Here is a 25,570-nt window from a genome sequence, read left to right as displayed (position 1 = left end):
ACACACACACACACACACACACACACACACACACACACACACACACACACACACACACACACACATACACACAATAAGAATGAGAGATGAATTTCAAATCAAACAAATACTTGGAAACCATGGACGAATATAAAGCTGAGGGAAAACACTGAAATAAAATGAAAGGAAGATTTACAGGAAAACTGTTCCTGGTGTTATTTCCCAATAATGCATCACATTGAAACTCATGTTTCTGTCTCAGCCAAAATCATCAGACGTCTCATTGAATTCAAAGTAAAAGAAACAGATCAGAACTACATTTTTGAGTGAAAACAATAATGGATCTACAGGTTCTGACAGTTTCAGAAAAGTGAAATACTAAACTTTATGAACCGTAAGGAAAGTTAAGGACCCATGTCTATGCATTTACTGTATTTATTTCATTTATTTTACATAACCAATGGGATTAAAGCAAAAATCGGAACTGTTAAAACACTTTCTTTGTTTCCTTTGACATTAGAGTTTATATGTTGTGCAGCAGCAACAGCAGCAGCAGCTCCGTGTCCCGTTACGCACAGAAACCGACGCAAACTTCCAACATAAATTCCAGACTGAAGCTCAGAAACATATTTAAGAGCGGCACATGTGTCCGACACGTCTCTAGCAGAGCAGGAGAGACTTCATGCTGTGATTGGCTCGGGGGCAGCAATTACATCAGAGACTCAACAGGCGCTACGACAACACTGGGAATTTAACTGGAGGTGGGATTGTTCAGTACGACTGCTGATGTTTTGTTTTCAGTGCCGGCGTGTTACTGTAATTTTACCTACAGGGGTAATTTTACAGGAACAGGAGAGAAATATGTATCATAGGAATAGATCTGACTCACATAAATATGTAAATAAAGCGACAACAGCTGAGGATGTAATGTTGACTCATGTAAATAAGAAAATGGATATTGTATTAGCAACTTAAATAGGTCAACAGTCACTGACAGACAATTCACTGCTGTATTTCAAATGATTTTCTTCTCAGTTGTGCAAATGTAGTTTGTCTGCATGATTTTGCTCAAGTGGTTAAAACCTTAAAGCCTTTAATTTAATTTGTTTTCCAACAACATCCAACCAAAGCATGAGTAATGATTTTATGGATGTTCTGTCGACTCCAAGCTCTTGGAGGGAGATTGTGGTCTTAGTTAAATTATGTAAAAAGTCATCTTTTCCGGGTTTACACAAACTGCCATCGTTCGCTAAATCCATCAAGAGTAGAAGAGGCCTGAACAGAACAAGATGTGGAGCAGGATACTACTGAGCCCAGAGTCACTGTGCATCCTCCACAGTTTGCAAAGCAACATTGTTTTCTTCAAAACATATTTGGCAAACGTGTGTGCATGTTGTTTACAGCAGACAGGGCTGGATTGGCAGCACTTTCACACATTAGAGACATGCATGCTGCTCTTGGATTTCATTTCTCAAACAAACAACCGGAGCACTGGACGAGCTGACACACACACACACACACACACACACACAAACAGACACACATTGACACAAACAGACACACACACATCCTCCTCCTCCTCCCTCGTCCAGTCACATGTCATATCAGGGCAGAATTCAGAGTTTAGACAAATACAATTTCACCTCTAAAGCGAGAATTCTGATCCCTGACTGTGTGAGTGCGTGCAACATAAACCCAGCCAAGGCCCCTCTGTCCCCGAGGACTCACAAATACACAACGCAAATTTAGGAGCATAAACACAAACAAACAACAACACACAACATAGACTGAATAAACATATTCCACAGTGTGAAACAGGCTCGGATTGTCAATGTCAGTGAACAACAACAAGCAGCAGGTCAGTGGTTCTAATGGGAGGAAAACTCACTTAAACACCAACAGCAGTAAATGTGTCACTGCTTCTATACTTGTCTATGTGTGTGTGTTTTAACATTATGAAAAATTGATGGATGAAGACTGAGATAATGAAATGCTTCCTTAATGGGTCGAAACACTTTACACTGATCCGTCTGTTCATCCTAACACATTCCCTCCATCCTTCATTTCCTTCAAGAGGACGAATGGATATAGACAGCTGTTCTGTTTACCTCTCCTTCATCCATTGTTCATCCGTCCATCTATCATCCATCCTGTTCGAGTTTAGTCTACCGCACCGCTGACAAGGGAAAACTTCACCCTTTTCTAACTTAAACTCATTCTGACTCCATCCTGTATTTGTGCACATATTTTATATATAATGATGCATTTTTTTAAATTTTGATAAAATTACAAAACATCAGTGTGTTGAGAAAAAATGTGTCACTTAAATAAATATATATTTTTTATAAGTATTTGTTTTACATTGTATCTTGTTAAATAAATATACAATATATATTAATATAATATAATGTAAATAATATCTTGTTTTTATTTTTGAGCCAAATTGTGTGCTTCTGTGTTCTGGTTTGATTCATTTAATGTAATGAAGTGTCTAAGGATAAAGTTTTCCTTTGTTTACATCCGTCTCTGCATCCATCATCATCATCATCATCATCATCATCATCATCATCAGCAGCAGCAGCAGCAGCAGCAGCAGCAGCAGCAGCAGCAGCAGCAGCAGAAGCAGCAGCAGCAGCGGAGGTTGTCAAGTCTTACCGGGGTAGAAGTCTTTGGATTTGGACAGTTTGATGGTGGCTCCAGTCTCTTTCTGCAGCTGGACAATGGTCTGGCCTCCTTTCCCGATGATGGAACCCGCCGCATAGCTGGGAATCAAAACCTTCAGGAAGTACTCGCCTTCCTCTGCAGCAGGAAACAGGAAACAGGAAGTCAGAGAGAGAGCTACTGCAGCACAGGTTCTTCAAATAAAGCTGGAAGAGAAAAACATTCAGTCCTTTGCCCTCATGCCTGCCCTTTCATTTTATTTATGACAATTTGCATCAATGGCGAAAACTTTGATTAAGAGGAAAAAGGTACAGAGTCATCTGTTTGAAGACGGTGGAGTGGAAGTGGACAGATGTGAGCTGGTGCTGCATCACTACACCAAAGAACTCATCTCCCACACGCACCCCCCCTCCTCCCTCCCTGCCAACCATCCGAAATCCACCAAATCACATCAAACAGTGACTGATATCCATGACAACTAATTATTTTCATAATCTGATGATTTCACGTCGGCCTTATCTCTCCGCTTTCTCTGCATGTCCATTTACGCCAGCCTCTAAACGCTCTCACCAGATTGGTCTGATCTAATTTCAGCGCCGGGCCCGAGGAATCTGGTCCTCATCGCCTCGACACGAGGAGAGGGAGCCGAGGAACCCGCTGCTCCTCGGTTCTGTTATTAAAGCCAATCAGATTCAACCGACGCTTGTGGATGCGGCGCCTTGCAATGCGCAACACCACATGCACACCCTCACACACGTGCACACCATCACACACACACACACATGCCGTAAATAACAGGTGCAGATAAGATCACAAACAAAAAGGGCACATACTCAGTCCGTTATATTCGATGGAGCGACACCTTCACTGAGAAGACGGAGTAAACTCAGGGTAAAGAGGAACATGGCGTCTGTTTAATGCCGTCATGTGTGGACTGTTGAATGTTCCGCATGACAGAATGAAGCTGTCAGGATTGGCTTTTTTGTATCAGCCTGAACATTCCTGCTCAGGTTTATGTGAAAATTGAAAAATAATCTAAATATATAAATTCTATTAATCTCCATTGTGTTGGTAAAATGAGGCAACTCTGCTTTGAGTATTTTAAAAAAACTCAACTGCATGGAAAAGACAGCAAGTATAATTTCAAAGGAAAAGATTTGTTGTGTTTAAATCATGAATAGAACCAAATTTGTTTACTGTCTAAAATCACCCATTTAAGATCTAAGACGATTTAAAACTCCACAGAACATCTGTAATCTCTTTAGTTTTTTGTGAAATGTATATAATTCTACAGAAATAACATGAAAGAAAGGTTCTATAGTCAACACAAGGTTTTACATTGCTCTGTCTCTGTTGGTGATTGTGTGCGTCTCGGCTTCCCTCCCTCATATCCTTCTTCACATTTGATAATCCAGGACATGTAACCTCAGGAGGCAGATTAAAATAGGATTATTATTATTACAGGGGCACAGTTTCTGACAGAGGGGAGGCACCTTGAAACACCAGTGTTCTCCGTCCGCGACACACGAACAACTGCAGACAAAGAACTGTGAAACCGCACGTGAATAAAAGTGATAAACTAACAGTATATCCTGCTGTGGACAGAACAAGTAAAACAATAAGTAAATACTAAAAGCTATTTAAAGTCATTCACTCTCCCGTTAAATCCCCATAACACTTGTGTTGCTTCATAACAAGGAGGTGTTTTTGACACCTCTCTATAAATACATTTAAAAGTGAGCGTCTCTGTGCACCACAGTTATTCTGCTTGATCAGATGCAAACATTGAGCAGAGACGTGCTCGGTGTCTGGACACACCCACAGAAAATCTCTGTGAAAAACTCAGTAGCCTCTGAAGCTCAGTTAAAACATGAGGCCAATTCTTGTATATGACCAATTTGTGCTTCAAGATGCAAATTTTTTGTTAAGATTATGTTGTGCTGTAAAATGTTGAACCCGGGTTGTTTGACATTTGTTTGTTTGGTCACAGGAATACAAAAAAGTACTCGACCAATTCCCTCGAAATGTGGCGATAGGATATAGTTGTGGCAAAGAAATGACATACTTTATTTTTCCACTTTCTTTAAGATGGTGAGATAGGGTGTGAGCCTTGGAGGTAAGCACTCTCAGAGCACCCTTAAAGTTTTGCGACTGTGAGACTTGTAAATATTCCCATGTTTATGACGTTCAAATCACCAGACAGCTGCAGACGTATGCAGAGTTGGTTGTGTGATGGTAAAAACCTCTGAACTGACAATGTATTTTTTTAATTACATTGAACCACAACCTTTGGCTAGCGTGCTATGCCTGTTAGTTTCTTGGCATCTCCATATTATTAAGCAGCAATGCACTGAAATCAGAAATCACAGAAAAATCCAGGTTTCCTAGTTATAATGAGGACTTTAATGTTAACATAAAGATCATTTACAAGTCAGAAACTAGTGATTAGAGTAGCTGAAGTGTGCAGGATCGCCTACAGCCCAGAGTACAGGGGTTTGGAACATGTGGAGCATTTTAATGATCTGTAAAATAAAGTTATTATTTAAAATCTTCAAACTTTTTTAAATTTTAAGCTATGAAAAGAGCTGTATCTTTTCCAAATTCTGAAAACTGATCTGATTTTTATCTTAAACCTCTCGTCTTTCGTTCCGGGTAAACCTTTGTCCTGCGTGCCGAGATAGTTCAGATCTTTCCGGGCGTTTGGTTCTGGGTGGGCTCGGCACTCATCTCTGAGTGTTCAGCCAAGTCAAAGCACAGGAAACCTGACACTCCCCTGCCCCTCCTCAGCTCAGCGAGTGATGAAATACAAACTACAGGAGCTCCAACATGGATAAAGAGGAAAGAAAAACCCACCTGCCCTCAGTTTAACCACTTTTTTATTTGTCGACTGAGATTCAACCTCCTTTGTTAAAATCTGAATTCGCTGGTGTGCATTAGAGGGCAAAGTGTAATTATGACCTGTGCTCAGCCAAAGGCTCCTTCCCTTAGAGCTGAAAGTGTGTCTGCCCCAAAAATAAAACACCTCCATGGTGATGATTTCATCTTCAGCCATCACTCCTCTCCTCTGTGACCGTACTTCTATCTATTCATCCTTCTATCATCTACTCTGCTTGATCCGCAAAACTTGGTGGAGAGATGAGTGCACTAAGAACCTTTGGAGCGAATTTGAACAAGAGGGCAAATCCAAGTTTATACTTTCATTACAACGTGTCACATTTTGGGAATTTCAATGCAGAGATATTTTTTTGAAAAATATTAGACGTGTAAATAACATGTTAATATCCCTGAACAGGTGAAATTGCGGAACATTTCTGTGTACAAGGTATATGTGACTGATCTATAAACAATATGGTGATAACATGATTGAGGTATGTGCTCTTCAAGTGTCCAACTAGTCGAACCATCGAATCTAAACTTCCTAATATTGGTTTCCTCCAACCTTTGGCCTAATTTCAGCTCAGTGGTACCTGGAGAAAGGTTTATTTTGGTTGTGATCCCTAAGTTAGTTATTTTCTGCAGTTGATTTGTTGAGCGTCCTGCAAACCTAGGTGTTTTGAATGTGATGTATTTTGGAGCATGGCCCTACAGGAGCTTTACATCAAACTTCAGCTGCACTGTAGCTCGTCACCGCCCTTTTTTAATTGTTTCTCTCTATTTTAAAACAATTATTCTCATTAAAACTCTGAATCTATCTTTATATCTTTATTTTAGTAACACCAACCTTTTCTCGAGAACCTCTGGTGAGCTGGATATTATTATTGTTGTCCCTATTTGCTATTTTTGTCATTTATTTACTGTCGGTTACAAATAAAAAAACAACATGTACATTATGTTTAATGAGTTCTCGCTCCCTTTCACAGAAGCACCTTGTTTGTGAGCTTGAAATCACATCTCATGGTCGTGGCCTGAAACTGTCTGTCTTCTCCTCATCACCTCTCTTTCCTCTCCCCTCCTTCCCTCCTTAATTCCTTTCCTCTCCTCTTCTTTCCTCTCTGTGCTGCAGTGACCCACTTTAAGTACGGAGCCTTGGACTGACCTGCTTTCGATGGAGGCTAGCTAATTATAACCAGCACGTATTAATAAGGCAGGGGAATTGGTAAATACAACACACACACACAGACATATGCACACACACAAATACAAAAGCTGCACAAAACAGACTCACTAACACCTCCTCCACAAACAGACCATTTTCTACGTCTCATAAACAAGCCTACACACCTTGGCAACGTGACTCATCACGAACTTGAGAGGATGTAATGAGTGACTCATGTTCATCACTTGTATCTGTTGCATGGTAACACTTGCATGGGTCAAAAAAATGTGTTTATATATCATGATTTTAACCTGCGACACATCCACACTCGAGTCTGACACGGTGGAAACATTCGGCAGTCGTAGAATTAAGGTTTGAAATCAAATTAAAAACAAATTCAATACAAATGTTCATTAAACTTACAGCCTGTCCAAAAACAAACCTAAAAACAGCTCTTGTACATTTCATTACGTTTTGCTGATCAGTTATTTCCCATTAAGGAACTATTTTGTGCACATGGTGCTGTACATCCATAACATCGGTTTTACAAATGAGGAAGCCGTTAAAGTACAAACTCAATGCAAATGTTCAAGCACAACAAGCCTGTGAGTCCTCAAACAGCAGCTCGTCTGTGTCATTAAACAGAGCTGCAGAGCTGCAGTGCTCAGTTTCTTCACAGGGTTATGTAATGCAGAGTGAATTACACTTTGGAAATAAAGCTTTTAGCAGGTTTCAAAACTGCCATGACTCAATTTTCATAAATATGCACCAACTTTATTTATATATATATAAAAAAAGCATAAAATGTGTGCTGCACTCGAGCCTCGTCCTCCCACACTGCTTCATCCTGAACGAGTCTGTTTACACAGGAGTTTTATCAACATTCCTGATGCAGGTTTTATCAAAACTATCAGAAGTCTTTAGACACATGAGGCAAGAAGGTTGGAAAAAGTAAAAGCTTTTGATTTATGAGAGTCTAAAGAGAAACAAAAAAAAAATAGATTACAATATAAACATTTAAAACAAATCCCAGTTTGGTTCTTAATATAGTATAATAATATTTGGCGGTTTATAGAGTCATGCTCATACCCTGCAAATTATCACAGAGGAGAAAATGGCAAGAGTTGATAAATCAAATCGAATAAACCGATGTTTCTTTATATTAAAGTTGAATTATAGAGTAAAACTGTGTAATTAATAGAGTAATCGTGTTCACTACTACTGATATATATATATCCATGTACAAAGCACAAAGCTAAATCCTGATTTTGTGACATCATCCTCCACCCTGATCCAGTGTGAACTACAAACGACACTATTCGATTCCATTTTTTTTACCAGTTTTAAAAAAGCCAGGTCTCATTTATCTGCCTGTCACAGTCACACATTCTAATTGTGTGTAATTATACCCCACCATCCCTTCAGCGTGTCACCCCACCTCCGAGGGGCGCAGGTGATACTCCAGCACGCCGATCTATCGGAGCATAATCAGCAGCCGCAGGCTCCGCTAGCCTCGTCTGAACCCGCCAGCTACGGCGCTAACCTCAAAATCCGATAGAGGTCATGCATCGCTTGCCCACGCACGGCTCCCTCTCACAGCTTAGCAAATTAAAAAGTGATGGTGAAAAACTTCTGCAGTGTGGGCGTTTGAGCGAAAATGTCTCGAGGTGACTTGAAATAATTTATTCTATGGAGAGAAAGATGAACAGAAAAACTTTCAAGGAATAAATAAAGCGGAGATTTTATAGCATTCACACACAAAAGTCATTGTTTCACTGATGAACTTCGAATGTGATCTTCAATTAAACATCCAGGGGTCAACTCAGAAACATAGAGTGAAACCGCTCAGACTCTTACACTGTTATATAAGACAAACTCACTGCTGGGTAGAGGACGAGTGTTGAGAGACACTGATGTCTCAGCGCGATGAGACTCATTGTTCTCTGCTATTTTCTGCACTTGTTGATATGAAGCATCATCATAGATCCAGAGTCTCATCCTCCCAGTGCTGTGCCTCTTTCATGCTGACAACTTAATGAGCATGTAAACTTCAGTCCAAATAAGAACAAGAAAAACACCATAATTACAGACGAGGTGATTGGTGCAGATTAGTTCTCACTGTAAGGAGGGAGGATTTTCTGGAGTTTATTTAAGATACGGCAATAACGTCATTATGAAAACAACAGGCCACTGCTCTATGAATTCATTCAAAAACAGCTTTGTTTGATGTTAGAGCTTTGGTTAAACACATCTGTTGAAGATACATCTACCTTTTTATAACTCTTAGAGAACGTATAGTTTACTTATTTGGTACATTTCATATGACAAGTTTAAATGTAATGTGCTTAAAAAGCAGAGTTGGGTTTGATTAGTCTGTCATCTGCGCTAATATAAAGAATGTGAGTTATACTTTAGCATAAGTTTTCCAATTATTGAAACACTTTATCTTTTGGCTCATAAGCTCCACATTATCATAAGTATCAGGCCGTTGAAAATATTGTGCAGTATTTTTTTTTTCTCAAAATATTGTTGATGCTTTCATATTAAATTACAACTTCATCCTTGAAATCTCAGAATTCCTTTTCTCTCCAATATTGCCCACCGATATACAATACTGCTTTGGTGACATTATGTATTAATTAAAAAATAAAAATGTCAAATGTACACGCTGTTTTGAAATTACATCAAATATATATTTGGCACCTCAGCACGATACGTTATTGATAATTAAGAAATGTCATAATTTGTGTGTTGATAAATTTTAGGTTCATATGATCGAATATAACTCTAGCCCAACTTTCAGACCCACATTCCCCACGACCTCCAAAATGGCTGCAGGAGGTAACATTATGTCACAGAAGACCTTCACCTGATTTATAACAACATGTAGGTCTGTGTTTTCTGATTCCACCACATTCATCCACAGCTGCAGGAGCCAGTTAATTCCCCCACTCGCAGCTGCAAGATGCTAAAACTCCACTTTGATGTCATGTTTATTTTATACCAGTTTATTTATATGTGTTTTTGTGCAAAGTGCTTTGCTGAATACCTTCAGCATCTTAGTTTTCCCAGCTGACGTAAAGTGGCAGGTTTCCAGGAGTCTTATCAAGCCCGAACACAACACAGCACTCCCACAACACAAACCACAAGCACACTGAGGCAATCCACCAAATTACAGAGGAAATTCTGGGATCGAAACTAAAAAGGGGGACTACAAGTTCAAACCCTGGCTACTACAGTACAGAGCAGGTAATGGAGCATGCAACGTGTGTGTGTGTGTGTGTACAGCTGAGTAAGTACTGGGCTCCCTATTGGCTGCTGTGATGAGTGTCTTTGTTTTCACTTTAAGAAACACACTTGCCTATAAATCCCTGCAGCTCCAACACATACAGGAAGTTCACACATTTCCGTTGAAATGTCAGAAGGGTTTGACAAAAAACGTTTCTATTTCCGTGCATCTGTTTTGTCAATGGTGTGTGTGTGTGTACTTGTAACATCTTTTTGGCTGGTCCTCAGTTTGGAGGATTATGTTTTTAGGGTTAGAATTAGGTTTCGGATCCCCTGTTTCCACTGGTCAAAAACACCCACTAACACCTGCTAACATCTGGCTTTTGTCTGCAATGGGAATGGATACAATCGAGTTTTAAGCAGATCCATTCGGTGGAGATGGAAAGGTGACACCCGGCTGAACGTGCTAATTTGGCATAACAGCGAGGTGAGAGAGCGCCTGAGTTGTCGTTGCTTTCAAAAAACAGAAAGGCAAACACCTCCTGGCAATGGGAGAGGAAGTAATAACTTTTTTGAGCAACTTCAATCGTGAAAAAAAAAAAGATAAATGTACAATGGTGTGAGTGTGTGTTGTAATAAAAATGTGGCCAACCCACTACTCCCCAAACGTTTGAGAGCTGGCAATGTCAGACTGTGTTTAAGAACGTGTACTGTGTACGTGTGTGTGTGTTCATAACTAACATCTTCGTAACTGTGTGTGTTCATCCTCAAGTCTCTCTGGGTCAATGGGGTGGGGGCATTGTTGTCGTTGGAGACATAGAGGTCGTTCACAATAAATAATATAACGTCCTCCACAACATAACTGGATGAGTAAACAGTCCAATCTGTTGCTAAGGCCCCTGCGGACCCGCCAAGCCCAGAATAGGCTCCTCATGCTGGGGGATTGGAGGCTCAAATCCTGAGATCTGGTGTCCCCGGGCCGGCAGGGGTTGAGGGGTTGAGGGGGTGGAGTGGGGTGGGTGAAGATCAAGAATCCCTTCTCATGTTCTGTGACTTTAACTTCACATGCATGACTCTTAAACACGTATGAAGCTTTACTTTATCATACTATCAATGGATTATGGACTGACTCTAACAGCTCCTTATAGTCTGCAAAGTTTGCTGTTAGCTGATGAACTGGATATTTTACAGTTTTTTTTTTACAATTAGTTTGGTTTTGAATGTGAAGCATTGCTTAATAATTGAAATGAGTTAAAATAAAGATTTTGCAGTTTTTACAGTTCAACTGTAAACGTCTGTAAAGTCTAAATGGTCTCATCAGCCATATTTATACTCTAATCTTAAATCTAAATATCTACGAGAGCCCGTGGCAGAGCTATCGGATAAAGAGAGACACAGAATACAGGGATTAATTCTGAAAATATCACGGTCTGATTGTATAATTGTATATGTATACAGGCCCTTGTGTAACTTTGCATAGAAACATCCTATGTTAGACCCAATGTGAGACGAGAAGTCTGAATTGTAGCAGCGTGAACGCAACCTTGGCGGATGAAGGGGGTGGGCTGCTCTGGTATGGAGCTCTGGGACCTTGGAAAATATTCATCTCCCTTAAGCAGGGAGAGTTAAGGGGGGTAGGCTTTGTCTAACACACCCCCTCAGTCCTCTGCTTTTGTTGAGGGGTTAGACACACACACACACATATACACACAAACATGCGCGCACACACACACACACACACATGTAAAGCTCTGACCAGCTGTCTTTAGTCTGAAAGATGGCCGTCGTCACTCATAAACACAGAGATCTCGCAGAGGATGGCGAGCAGGAGGAAAACCTGGCTCTCTCCCTTGTGCGCCTCACCACGTCTCTCAGCGTGTGAATGTTTCACTTTTCCCATGTCACCCATTCAATTTAGATCTGACATTTTAGAAGATGACTCTCAGCATACAGACGGGGGCTCTGATTTCTCCATCACTGGATTTAGACGCTAAAAGCAACAGCCACAAAGCCCTTAAAATTCCTCCGACCATAATCAAGTGTTTGGAGAAGAATTATGCGATTCAATGATAAATCTACATTTTTCATTTGAATGTTTTAGTCGGTATCACCAAAATCAAAGATTTTCACTTAAAGGAATCAAAGCAGCATTTACTGTAAGTGGCTATTTTGTTTTTTACTGCGAGAAATAATTATCTTATTGAGGTTGCCTTTTTTTAAATATTCTGTAATTTAAGGACATTTCATTTAAAAAATGATTATCAGGTCTTTGCAAATAAGAATAATACGTGGCTTGTTTTATTTGGAAACAAGTTGCAGCAAGAAACTGAATAAATTATGGATTTCTGGAGCACAATTGCTCAAAGAAAAAATATTTAAAAGAGAAGATGGAATGTCCCGATCTGTTCATCATAAACAAACCTAACGGGGGAATCTGTGAGAACAACAACACAGACGTTCGCTTTGAATAGAAGTTTAGAGAGAGCCAATCAAATGCCTGCATACAAACACGATCCCCATCATCAGGCTGTGTGCGTAGAAATCGAAGCGGACACGGTGGCTATGCTAACAAAGATAACTGAAACAGCCTCCTTTCTCTCCCTTTCTGTGTGTGTGTGTGACCGGTGTGTATTGTTCATGGACCAAGGCTATTTCAGAGGAGGGGGCCCAGTCGTCCTCGCTGCATCGGCCCTTTCATCGCTCCCTCATACATATTCATCACCACCCTGCTCTCTTCACCTATCAGTGACCAGCTAGCTGTGACTGGCATCCCGCTTCACCAATCGCACGCTTCCCTTTGTGGGAATATTCCCACCTCTCGGAGCTTTCACCCCACCCAGTACAATGGCTTCTTTTTTTACTTTGACGCAGTGGCTTAAAAAAAAAAAAAAGATAGAGATACAGGAGAGGGTGGAGGACGAGAAGGAGAGTCGCAGCTACCGTTGGCTGAGCCCCAACGACGGCGGCTGTGAATCGATCGGCAGCCTCCGAAACGGTTGCCGAGCCAGCGTTGTCAATGGCGGGCTGAAAATGCTGAAGGGGTTGGGCGGAGGAGTAGATGATGGGAGGAAGAGGGTGCAGGAGGATAGGAAGAGAAGGAGGGAGAAGTCGTGATGGTCTGAAGTATAGCATGATTAGTATGGACGAAGAGGAGAGGAAGAGGATGAGAGAGGAGAGGGAGGAGAGGGAGCAGCCGCGAAACGCTCATGCTTGCGAGTATAGTAAACAGGCGTGTCGCAGAGGAGAACGCAGTGTTCTGCAAGAAGCTAAAGGACGAGTGTGAGCTGCGAAAATGTCCCGCCATTTTTCTTTTTTACAAAAACAATGCTTAACGTTCAACACTGATGAACAATACAACTGTACATTTAAGGGGAAATCATCCCACAAACTTAATATTTACTTAAAAATAAGAACTTATTTTCTGTACTCTGGCTCATAATGTTTCGTATTTTCGAGGGTTTGAAGCTAAACGTGGGGATTCTTCCTCCTCAGACACGTAGACGATCAATGTGAGGACGGCAGATTGCATCTGTATGGACGTCCCAAAAAAAAGATGCTCCACTCAGCTTCAGCAGCAACAGAAAACACTAAGATCAATAGCATCAAAGGGCCCGTCTCACACAGCCACCGCTCAATACACAGCAAGCAAGCGCGCGTGTGTGTGTGTGTGAGAGTGTGTGTTTGGTCTGTTTGTGCATGTGCCTCTATCTGCAACACAACACAGCACCGACAAACACCTTCATATTCCTCATTACTGTAAACTCCATCGCTGTTTTTGCAACTTCGAAAACACTAAGATAACTATGTAACACACACAGACACACATACACATACACACAACTGATATAGTTCCCTAATGTCGCTTGGCAAGGGCATTTCAAGGCCCCCCTCCTCCTTCCCAACACTGACTTGCCAGTCAATCCATTTACTAAATGAATGTATTATATCTTACAGACAGGAGAGACGAGGGGGGACGAGGAGAGAAGGAGAGGAGAGACGAGGAGGGACGAGGAGAGCAGAAGAAGGACAGGAGAAACGAGGAGCGACGAGGAGAGAAGAGACAAGGAGAGCAGGGGAAGAAGGAGAGGAGAGACGAGAAGAGATGAGGAGAACAGAGGAAGAAGGAGAGGATGAATGAGAGGAGAGACGAGGAGAGACGAGGTCTACTGTCAGTGATAGAAGGACTCAAAGGTCTGAATGTCGAGGTCAGCAAACTTTTCCCTGACTGTTAATCCTGGAGGCGTTCCTGCCCACATGTTCATTTTCTGACCACCTACATGAAAATCAAAAAACTAATATACAAAAAAAACACCCAGTGTATTTTGTCCGAGCTTACATAAGACTTCTTAATGGCTTATACAAGCAGTTTTTACCATGAAAGCTGCGTTTTGTTTTGAATCGCCTGGATCTGAGTGATTTCTATTAGAATAAGAGGCTGCTGGTACATATCAGAGTCTCAGGATTAGTTTTACATACAATTATCTGACCAGTATAGTGGAGAGGTTTAGTCTGGATTATATCTATTTTAAAATTGTCAACTCACAATGTAACGTACTAAAATGAACATGCTATCATTACACAAGCCACACAAGTCGTCAATGAACGGAGTTTAGCACAACACATTGTTGCGATCTATTGTTAAGCGGCCTCTAGTGGCAGCAGTAATTATAAAGGGAGTGACAAAAGGTCCAACGATGATGGCGCTCTAACCTTAAAGATGTTGGCCAAAACGATGAGCTTTTTCTAAACCTAACCAAGTACATTTTGTGCTTTAGCGTAACAAACAACCTCAACTTTAGGTTTATTACCATTGCCATGGCAACATATGTCCACCTGCAGCCAGTATGCTTGTGCGTGTCTTATCTGTGGAAGGGGGTCAAGCAACATACATGGCTGTTTAACATACATGATCTGTTATAAACTCTTGGGAAGCAAGACGAGATGACATTATGCATACGACTCAGTGATTTATGTGTATTTGTTATGCTTTAAAATCCTGTCTCCACTGACCTTCACATCACAATTACTTTGTTTATAAAACAATAACAGTGTGTGAATGTTTTAACCTTTAAAATGAAACTATTTTAAATGTTGATGTGTCTCTACACTAAAGCCACTAGGGTTTAATTTACATATTTACTAATTCATCTTTCATGGCAAATATTGTGATTAAGTGGCATTTTTATTGTGATTATGTAAAAGCATTAACCCCAAAACCAAAACTTTGTGCTATTTACATTTTCTGATGTTTATTCTTCATGGGCTCCACATATTCGAAAACGCTGAACCCCAATTGGCCGACGGCAGCAGATGCTTGAATTATGAAACTACTTTTCTAAGATTTTAACTCCAGTCCAGTCCAGTCAATCAGGATCAAGTCTGGCTTTTGAAAATGATCTAAGTTTAAACATCTGAAACTAACACTCAAATATTAACAATGAGCTCACTAAGTGTCTCTGATCATATATGTACATGATTAGAAGGGAAATCTGAGTTCCTTTAATGCCGTGGAGAACCCCGCTGGGCCAGGGTGAGGGGCCCGGGGGGGGTGCAGAGATAAGAATGGGTTTGGGTTGGCGGATTAGAGGGGGTGGTACGGGTGGGGTGGGGGGGTGTGGGGGGAACTCTGAACAGCAGCCACTGCAGCTACTCATTGATCTTTTTGTCTTTAAGACCTTCGGCTTTTTACTAGATGTGGTCGTGATTTATGACCTGCAGGGTTACAGCGGTCCCATGTCGCTCCGCATCTGACAGCTGACCAGCGCTGACCGTTTTCCACACACACACACACACAAACACACACACACAAACCAGACAGGAGCTCGTTGGAAAAATCCCAGTCCATCTTTTCTATCTTTCAATTAAATATCTCCTCTCACTACTCATTCACGCAGCAGATCTGATTGACATGAATGGAAAACCCTTGGCCCACACAGTATTCTTACATCTGGATATATTTATAAGCTGCAATTGTTGGGTAAAAAAACAAAACAAACACATGATCGAAAAACTTTCTGATTGAAAAGCTTTTTTTTCAAAACGTTAAGCTTCAATCTACCTGTGAAAAAGTGAACAGGTTAAACCTACAGTCATGTGACTTGTACTCAACAGCAGCTGCACAGTGCACACTGTAGCCATCACATACATCACAATGAACATTTCAACAATACACCAGCAGTCATAAACCCCACTCCTTTGATGATATGGCAAGCATGAGGTCAAAGGTCATCGGGACTCCTCTGTGCAGTAATGTTTGGTACCATGACAAAAGAAACACTGGATTTGTATAAAAAAGCATGAGAATGGATGTTATGGAGCTGAAAACGCACAATATATACACAATATCAACATGCAATAGTCATGAGTAGAGTATGAACGTGTTACATGTTACTATTAAATCCTATTTAGATGTCAGGCCCTGATTTTTTTAGATTTGGTTCTGCAGAAATGTGTCCTTGAAAAAGACAACATGTACGTATGTGTTATCACTGCTGAATCAGTCCTGCATCGAAGAAGGTTACAGTAAAGATTATAAAAAACAGGAAGAAGATCAAAATCGAAGTCTCTCTTACCATGAGTCTCAGTTTCTTGGTGAGGGAATACAATGCCTTCAGTTTCAAATAGGGGCTGCAGGAAGGCCACTACAGAGAGAGGAAGCACAGGGGTGGGGAGTGTGTGGCGTAAACTAATCACACAGAGACACAACCATTATCATGATCTCTTAGCAGCAGTTTGACTTCTATAAATTTAAAGCTGGAGCCTGAGTGCAGATTAAAAGAAAAGTACAAAACATGTTCTCAGTTAGTGATACAGCTTCTGCTTATCTATATACACTTGAAAGTGAATAGAACCTGCTTCTGCATCTTATTGGTTCAATAAAATACTAATTTAGGCTGAAACTCATTAATTCAACTTATAATAGAGATATCATCAAGACTGAATCGTTCAACCATAAAACAAAACATTATGAAAAAGTTGTCAGTGCAAAGATTTTAAACAAAAACTTGCAACCAAGCTGATTCCTCTCTTGTTTTGCTTAAGGGGCAGTAGGGAGTGTGTGTGTGTATGTGTGTGTGTGTGTGTGTGTGTGTGTGTGTGTGTGTGTGTGTGTGTGTGTGTGTGTCAATTTTAAACCAAATGTCATGCGATCATCAGCCTGATGCTTCTGGCTGAGGGACTGTTGACCTGGTGGCAGCGCGGCCATCCTCTGTCTGAGTAAAAGCCAGCTCAACCACGCTCCTCCTCCTCCTCCTCCTCCTCCCAACCTTTTCATTTGTCTAAATGGACGAGTGGCCTGATGGTTACACAGGCAGGGGCCCATATTTTTATTTTTTTGTACGTTCAGTAGTGAGCAGGAGCCTTTAGTGATCCGAGCACTGCAGCGATGTAGTTAAACTATGCTGGCAAACCTGTCTCCGTCTAATTTTTACACTCGAGGACGTCTGTCGAGTTTCCTGTCGGGGGCTGAAGAAACTGTTAAAACTGACTGTCCCATTCTTTACCGTCACAGCTGTGAGTGGTCACCACAATAAAACAGATATTTACATAAAAATAAAAACGTTTTGATTCTCAATGATAACTTTAAACATTTCTGTTTTACAGCTTTGAGAGGAATGTGACCATCTCACTTTGAACAGACTAATATATCAGAGCAAAAATGACATTGTGTTCATATCAGATCCAGTCATACTGATGATGGAGGCTCCTCTCATCAAACCTGCACTGAAATCAGTATTATCAATCAATAATTGTATTTACATATTTTAATCCCTAAACTAGATTATTATTTTTTTAATTATCAGAACTGACCCTAAATGTCACCAATAATTGCTCTCTTAACTTTCAACTACAACGAAATGCATTTCGTCAACTTGTGTCAGTTCAAAAGTCGCATTAAGGTCTAAAAACTGTTTGTAATGACGTTGAGTCCCCTACAGATACAAAATGTTGGTATGGTTGATAAACTAAGATCTGTTTTATTTTCTCAAAATACTGGGGTTCCCTCTCTGCCACTTCATACTTAAATATGTTTCTGTCTTGCTAATGACATATTTTTTGACAGTCAGATTTAACAGTCTGCACTAAAAGTTTGGATTGACCATACTCTAAATACTAAAGCAGTCAAATAATTATCCGCATCTTAATTGCGAAACTGCTACACCATATCTCCACTGAATGCACGCGTGTTACACATGTACAGGTGTGTTGTATGTCCAAATGTCTTTGATGGGGTGCATGGCCAGGAAAGGCTCCTGATGGGTGATGGGAATGCTTGGCGCATGACAGCATGTAAACAAAAACCAAATATGGTGATTGCCATGGAGACATATCCATATTTCATCCATAACCGGAGGATGATGAAGAAACATGATTGGACAATTTAGAGGAATAAGAATAATCATCTTTCTTTTGTATCTGCAAAGCATGAAAGTAAATACACAAGGCACTGACATTTACTGCAATAATAACACAACAGAGGCACTGTCGCATTAATGTGAGCTGCTCTGGATCCCCCCTTGTTCTCTCCGGCTCGCCACAGGCCTGCTGTTAAAACGCTACCGCTTGTTTATCCGTCCGTGTCGGCTAATTGTACACAAAGCGGCGATGGTGGCTGATGTGTGAGATTATCACAAGGTCATCCGTCGGCGGAATGGGAGCCTGCGATCACGCAACAGCCAGATCTGCCTCTTTCACTTGTTTACATCCTCACTGTGGCTCCAGCATGGCCGCTGTGCCTGCGCGTAAAATCTCATAAGACGCATTTTGGAGTAAAAAAGGGAAAACGGCACATTCTGCTGATGGGAAAGCGGCAGGATGTGCGCGAAAGGAACCGGCGCTTCCCTCCAAATCCCCCCTCATTGTTTTCTCTCCTTCAAAAGCGGAGGCCTGTGTTTATTTCCACGCACGATGGAAAAATCTATCTCACATTAGATTACAAAATATCGCGCTAATCTGTGTTTCTTTGTTATTATCGGGATACAGATCTGTGCGCATGTGGGGGAAAGGGGCCACCGCGTCAGATCAACCTGCCTCCAGAGCAACATTCACCCTAAACCCCGAACATCAGCTCCCCGCATCCCCATCGCTGCAGCTCTTACCTCCCGTGTTTGTGCGCTTGGTGCTGCTGGCCTCCGTGGGAGTCTCCAGGGGTCTTTTGCGCGAGTCCGGAGGGTCGGACTCCATGTGTGGCTGCTGATTGTGATGGAGAGGATTTGAGAAAATCCCGTTTTGCTGTACTGCTCCGCCGGCCATCATTTTCGAGCTTGGTCTTGGATGCTTGGTCTGCGTGTGCGTTTAAATCCCCCCTTTTCCGTGGCGTTTTTTGTACGCAGCGTAGCCGTGCAGTGCAGATGAGTCCTTGGAGGAGGCGAAAGCGATTTAGGGAATTGGAAAAATACGCCTGTTTCCTGACGGAGGAGGTTACTGCGCGTTTCTCCGCGATGCGCCGTGCGTACAGAGAGATGCTGCGCAGGGACAGAAAGCGGCGGATGATCGACTCAAAGTGGGAGGAAAAAAATTCCGAACCCCGTGCAGCTGGAGAATCTTCTGGGCAAATAAAAAACGTGCAAAAGAAGCGTCAATCTTCCATCAAGCTTCGGATATGCGTGGTTAGGATATGCGTGTCATTCCGCTGCAGCCGGATAAAAGAGCGTACTCATGTCAGGCGGTGGAGGATGGTGGCGCTCCTCTGCAACAGCAGCGAAACGGAACAATAAATAAAACAAAACTCAATCACAAAGAGACGAAAGGACGAAGAAAGACGGGAAAAGGTCGATGAAGGAATCAGAGGAGCCTAGAAAAAAAAGAAAGGAATCCGATGCGTAATTTGGCAGGCTTGGTATTTTCTGTCTTGTCCGGGGTGCGATCGTGGAGACACCCGGGGGTGACGGGGGTTGGGTGAGGAGGGTCCGGAGACGCAGAGAAAGAGACGGGTTTATCCTGCTCGTCCTCTCGGTGAAGATGCTGCAGTCTTCTCGGTCAGAGCATCACTTCTCTCACTGGCTGCTGGAGGGAGCGGCTGACGTCACAGGGCCGCACGGTGCCTTCACGGGACGCGCGTAACACTCGGGTTTCCCACGTGTCTAAGTAAAAGTGCGACTCGAAAGCCCTGCGTGTGCGTTATAGTGCAAATAAGACAACACACTAGGGCTTGCATAGGGCGATGTGGCCAAAAGTTATATCGTGATGTTTATATAATTAATAATGACCTCAATAGATGTCAGATTATTGCTTATCTTAACAAAAATCAGATGAAGATCAAGTATGTGCTTCACCTCCTCACTGTGCACAACGCAAAGGCATTTTATTGACATATTGCTAATATATCTATTTATATAGCACTATAATATACAAATAGAATAACAAATCCAAAGTTTGAGCAAGACCAACCATCACAATAATAAAAAACAGACTAAGGTAAAATCAGGGAATAAGGTTTTAAGATTTGATTCAAAGGAGCTCGTGTTTCAAAAGCTCTGCACCCATACAGTCTTAAGCCCGGTTTTCGCCCGGCACAATTATAAATTATAAATTATTATAAATGCTGCTCTTGTGAATGTTTGCACTAAATTAAGCAAAATTTTTGATCAGTGGGTGAAGAAAAAAATTTCCAGAATCAGAGTCTGAAATATTTTATTTATCCCCTGTGGGGGATGAGTTTCTTTACAGTCATCCCAGCCAAGAAGAGAAAGAGAAAGAGACCAAGACAATAACAATAAATAGAAATACAAATGAAAAGGTTGTGAAAATGCACAATACAATATAGAAGCCAAATTAGAATATGTTAATATACAGTATAGTATATAAAGCAAACAGCAAGTTAAAGCTAAATAAAAGCTCTCAACATCAAGTGGAAGTCGAGCTCCAGTAATAGACTGATTATCACAATATTCATCGATAGCGATATAATGAAACTTCAATACATTTATTGGATATAAGTACATGTGTAAGTACAGTGACAAAGTATAACGCATAATTGCTCGAGTACTTAAGTAATTAAACAATATAGATTGAATATTTAATCTTGATTTCATTTTTAGACATATCCAAATAAATTTAGCATGGCACTCAGGAAAGCTCATTCGTCTACCAAGGCCCAACAGTCCCCTCCAATTCAATCAACTTGCAAATGAACGCATGTATCAGTTCCCTAAATGTTATTCTTCCCATCAACATCCACACACTATTCCCTGGGAAATTGGTGAATAACCCATCTTGCAAGACAAATTCCTGCACCGACACCAAAAATGACAGAGTTCTTCCCCGATACAAACCACATCGTTCCACCAAGTTTCGTACAATCCACTCTTCTATCTCGCTAACAAACTCACAAACGAACAGAGGTGAAAACAAAACCTCTCCGGTGACAAATAGACCAACATCATCAGACTGATGTTTCATAACATGAGATAAATCCTGGCTTCCTTCTTAGCCTGTAGGGGTCACTCACATGAGCACCAGCTTAAGCTTCTCAATTCCCACGACCCGTGAAGGCGTCGTGAGAGAGAAAGCCAGAGAACCAGAGGGAGGTAGAGAGAGAGAGGGAGAGAGAGAGAGAGAGAGGCTATTGGCCGAAGACTGAACGAACAGGACTCGGGTATATTCGCCGGTGGAGTCACATGATGGAGAGGAGAAAGGATGCGGGACTTTACTCCGTTACTGTCGCGGCAAATGCAATTATGTCTGAAGGGGAACCTGAAGGTCCCGCTGCTGCTGTGTGGAGGTCTGGAGCCTGCGTCTGTCTGCAGACCTGAGGGCCTCAAACACACCTGGAGCTCACCTGCACTTCACATTTCCACATTAACGAGCAGCCAGTGAACTGAGCTGGTGAGAGTTCAAGGAGGATGTTTTTCTCGTTAAAGCCATTTCTACATTTCCAATTAAATCGTTTATTTGTGGTTGTGTGCCTCGTTGTGAACTCCAAAGGTTCAGATTCCACAGATTTGTTTCCAGAGCACCTGACAGACCGCGATGACCCAGAGGCCGCACTCCAGGCCCCTACCTCTCAAGCTGCACTAAAAACAATAAATGTTTAGATGATGAGCACGAGGTCATTATAAACACTGAAACTAAAACGGAGGAAGCATGAAACCTGAGCGCCCGTCCTGCCTCACCTGTCCCCTCAGCTGCTGCGTGACCCACCTGTGTGTGCTGCGCCTGACATCTCTGCGTCGCTCTGCCTGGATCTGAAGAGGGATCCTCCACCACTGTGCTGTCTGAGAGAGCTGTACCCGCCTCAGCCTTCCCTCTCCCTCTCTCTCTCTCACACACACACACACATACACTCACACATTTGGCATATTCTCTCACACACACTCCGAGAGACACACACACACACACACACAAATACCTTCTACTCCCTCTCTCCTCCTCTGTCCAGTGGCGTACAGATGCAGTGCGCCCTCGGTGCCTCTTGTAGATTGTAGTCAAGGTGACATTGTGCAGCCTGTGTACGCGCACACACACAGTCGCAGCTATCTCACACTATTTCACATCGCCATGAGAAACGCACCGATGAGCCAGGCTCCCCGCTCTGGAAATACGTGGCAAATCTGAGGCAGATGGATTCGGAGCTGCAGTGTGAAGCTGATTCTGCAGCACAAGCAGCAGCAGCAGCAGCCGCCGCTCAGAGAGGTGGAAGGCCTGCACACCGCCACCTCAGCACGAGCTACAGAGAGGAGAGGAGAGGCTGCACAGTTGGTGATGGATGCACATGCTTTCGTACATTTGGAGCAGGAACAGAAATCGGCTGGAGGAAGAACTGTGAGGGTCTCACACAGCCAGAGTGTCCACACTGCAGCAGCAGCAGCATATGGAAAAAGTGAAGTCGTCCCATATGCAGTAAAACACACGGGCTAGCAGCATTCTTTGCGTTTTATTAGGCTGGGCCTATGAGCAGATGTTAGTGAAATGGTTTTAAGAGATTTGGTTCCTCAAACTCCTGTTCGGCTTTGGACGCTGACCCCAAACTCCTACAGCAGCTTTCAATTGCCACAAGTTATTCTGGACCTGGAGACAAGCACTGGTCACAGTAACAACTCAGTTTTTCCCCACTATGTAATAAGTGCAAACGCTCGGCCAACAGTGAATGTTATTCAGAGCGCCACAGTGGTTCAGGAGGAGATTTTTCCAGTGATGGATTTTTTCGTTTTTCAAACTGATTGTGGAATACTCAGTTCTGTGATGAGAAATGTTTGGTCATGAGTCAAAAGCTAAAAAAAAAAAAAAAAAAAAACTGAAAGAAGAAGAGCTGAGACGTGAGCCAGCTGGAGCCTCAAGTCTCAAAACTCAGAGAGAATAAAAAAGGTTCTTAGATTTGACCTGGAGCAAAAATGAGATAGGGAGATACATTTCCATGTGAACATTCCCATCCTGTTTCGATTCTGTCCGACTCTAAGGATTCAAATGAGGAGTGTCGTGAGTTTTCTCTGAGAACACAGTCGTCCTCAGTAGGCGAGAGCCGCTCACACTTCTTCTCCCTGCAGAGTTCAACATTGCATGAGCAGGATTCAGTGTGTTTTTGACACTGGGTCAAACCCGACTGCAGCTAAATGGATTTCCAGGTAAAATCCGCTGTGCTGCTCACAAATGTTGGGTCTCTGCTGTCACCTGCTGCTAATCTGTGGAACAGCAGCACATAGTCTTAAACCCGGTTTTGGTTTTACAGTTTTCATCCTCTCTTGGATTTAACCTTTTTCTTCTTTATGTATATTTCTGGTCCTTTTCATATTTAAAAGTCCAAATATGACATTGACTGGTGTAATTTGATTTGCACTTGCACTTGCACTTGCAACTCTGAGGTTTCTGGTTTTAAGCCCTATGAGACAAATTGTGATTTGTGGAGCTACACAAATACAATTGTATTGTTTGAATATTTCCTAAATAATAGTAAATACTGGATCATCACTGATATACTGCTTATGGGATATAGCTACAATTTGTTTACAGATGTCCATGAAACAGTTTGTGTTAAAGGTTAATCTCATTTATGGGATTGGAATAACTAAGAGGTAACTCTTCAGGGTCAGTGTAGATTGGAGGAGGAGCAACTACAGCAACATACTAGACTCAAGACCCAGTACTTTCCTTAAATCCAATCAAGCTGCACCAAATCACAAAAACAGATCGTTATAATATGCCTGATTTTTTTTGTTAATTATTCCCTCCAAGTGAAATCGATGAAAATATATAATTTTTAAAACAAATCCTATCCCGCAATGTTAAAGCCAATGATAGAAACATTTCAAACATGGGTTTTCTTTTGGCTCATGTACCATCGGGGAGGCAGTAGCTCAGTCCATAGCGACTTGGCTTGGGAATCGGAGGGTGGCCGGTTCAAGTCCAGCATGGACGGAAGTTGGAGAGGTGCCAGTTCACCTCCTGGGCACTGCCGAGGTGCCCTTGAGCAAGGCACCAAACCCCCCAATTGCTCCCTGGGTGCCTTCATGGCTGCCCACTGTTCCGTCTGTGGTCACTGTGGATTGTGCTCCACTCACATGGTTAAATACAGAGGTCAAACTTCCCCATGTTTGCATGCTGTGTGTGGGACCATAAAGAGGAATCTTAATCATTCCACCTAGTTTACTGTTGTCCTGGGAATATACATGTAAACCAATGGACAGGGGTGAAGGCGGAGGTAAGTGGAGTATTGTTTTAGGACAGACTTGAAAAAAGTAAACATTACTTTTTAGTTTGGTAAGCTTGAACAGCTTGTACTCTTACCTAATGTTTACAGTTACTGTCAACTTGACAAATGCCCTGTTAAGTGATAATTCTTTGCAAAGTAAGAGCCAACAATATATTTCTGTTTAAAAAAATCCTTCATCGGCTCCGGCCATGTTGCCTCACAACAGCTTTCAGGTTTACAAATCTTAATGCAAGAAAGTGTCCAGTGTTTTGTCAACAGCATCTGCTCACTGTTGTATAATCGTCCTCTGACCCAGCACTTGGGCAGCTCTACTCTGCAGATCAATAGTGAAGTCGATGCAGAGGAGGAGGCCCGGCCACTCTGAGATTGAGAGGAGGCAGATGTGCCTCTTTGTTTCTGTAGTTACAAATGTCCCTGATGTCGTGATACTGATTTATGACTGAAATCGACATGACCTGATTGCAACCGAGGACACTGGATTATAACTGTTCAACTTTATATTTATTACCGTTATCAGTACATGTATTTTTATAGATACTACAGTCATGAAGCTTTCCTGATTATTTTACTCAAGAAAGGTGGTTATGATTATATTCTTTATTTTCTGGGTTTCTGCAGGTTTCAAAAGTTACATTTAAGACTTTAAGACCATAACAAACAAAATGTAAGACCATATATCAAGTGTGACGGATACGAAGGAACATCAGAGTCACACTTCTTTATAATGTAATATAAAGTGAAGTAGGGGAGTAGAAAATAACCCTGGAGACGCCACAAACTAAAGACAGAGACAGCCAGTGTCCATAGTCTCTCCCACATACAGAGATAAGTTCTGGCTGAGGTGTTCAGATGATCAGTTCCATCTTGGTCTAGTTTGTAGTTAGTGTTAGTCTGCTAATATCTGCGTCATTGACAAAGAACACATGGACACATTGCAAACTACATGTGTGTTCATGTGCCTGGTTCTGCTCAAGGTTTCTTCATGTTAATGAGGGAGTTTTTCTCTCCACAGTCGCCAA

At 41.9% G+C, this 25,570-nt stretch overlaps 1 protein-coding gene across 2 annotated transcripts in view; it reads right to left on the bottom strand.

Annotated features, from left to right (window-relative positions):
* The window catches only part of nova2 (NOVA alternative splicing regulator 2), a 67,755-nt gene extending 47,840 nt beyond the window's left edge, over positions 1-19,915 (bottom strand). Inside the window, exons 1-3 of one of the 2 annotated variants that reach the window (XM_020088300.2) lie at positions 19,003-19,915; positions 16,477-16,545; positions 2,635-2,778 (exon numbers count right to left, since the gene is read on the bottom strand). In XM_020088300.2, the coding sequence (XP_019943859.1) occupies positions 2,635-2,778; positions 16,477-16,545; positions 19,003-19,159 (370 nt within the window). In that variant the 5' untranslated portion in view covers positions 19,160-19,915. The remainder of the gene's footprint in view (positions 1-2,634; positions 2,779-16,476; positions 16,546-19,002) is intronic. The other variant, XM_020088302.2, reaches the window with a different exon arrangement.
* Between the last annotated feature and the right edge of the window lie 5,655 nt (positions 19,916-25,570).

The sequence above is a fragment of the Paralichthys olivaceus genome, chromosome 11 (assembly GCF_024713975.1).
Source record: "Paralichthys olivaceus isolate ysfri-2021 chromosome 11, ASM2471397v2, whole genome shotgun sequence".
In the NCBI taxonomy this organism is placed as follows: Eukaryota; Metazoa; Chordata; class Actinopteri; order Pleuronectiformes; family Paralichthyidae; genus Paralichthys; species Paralichthys olivaceus.
This window is presented reverse-complemented; position numbering and strand designations above follow the sequence as displayed.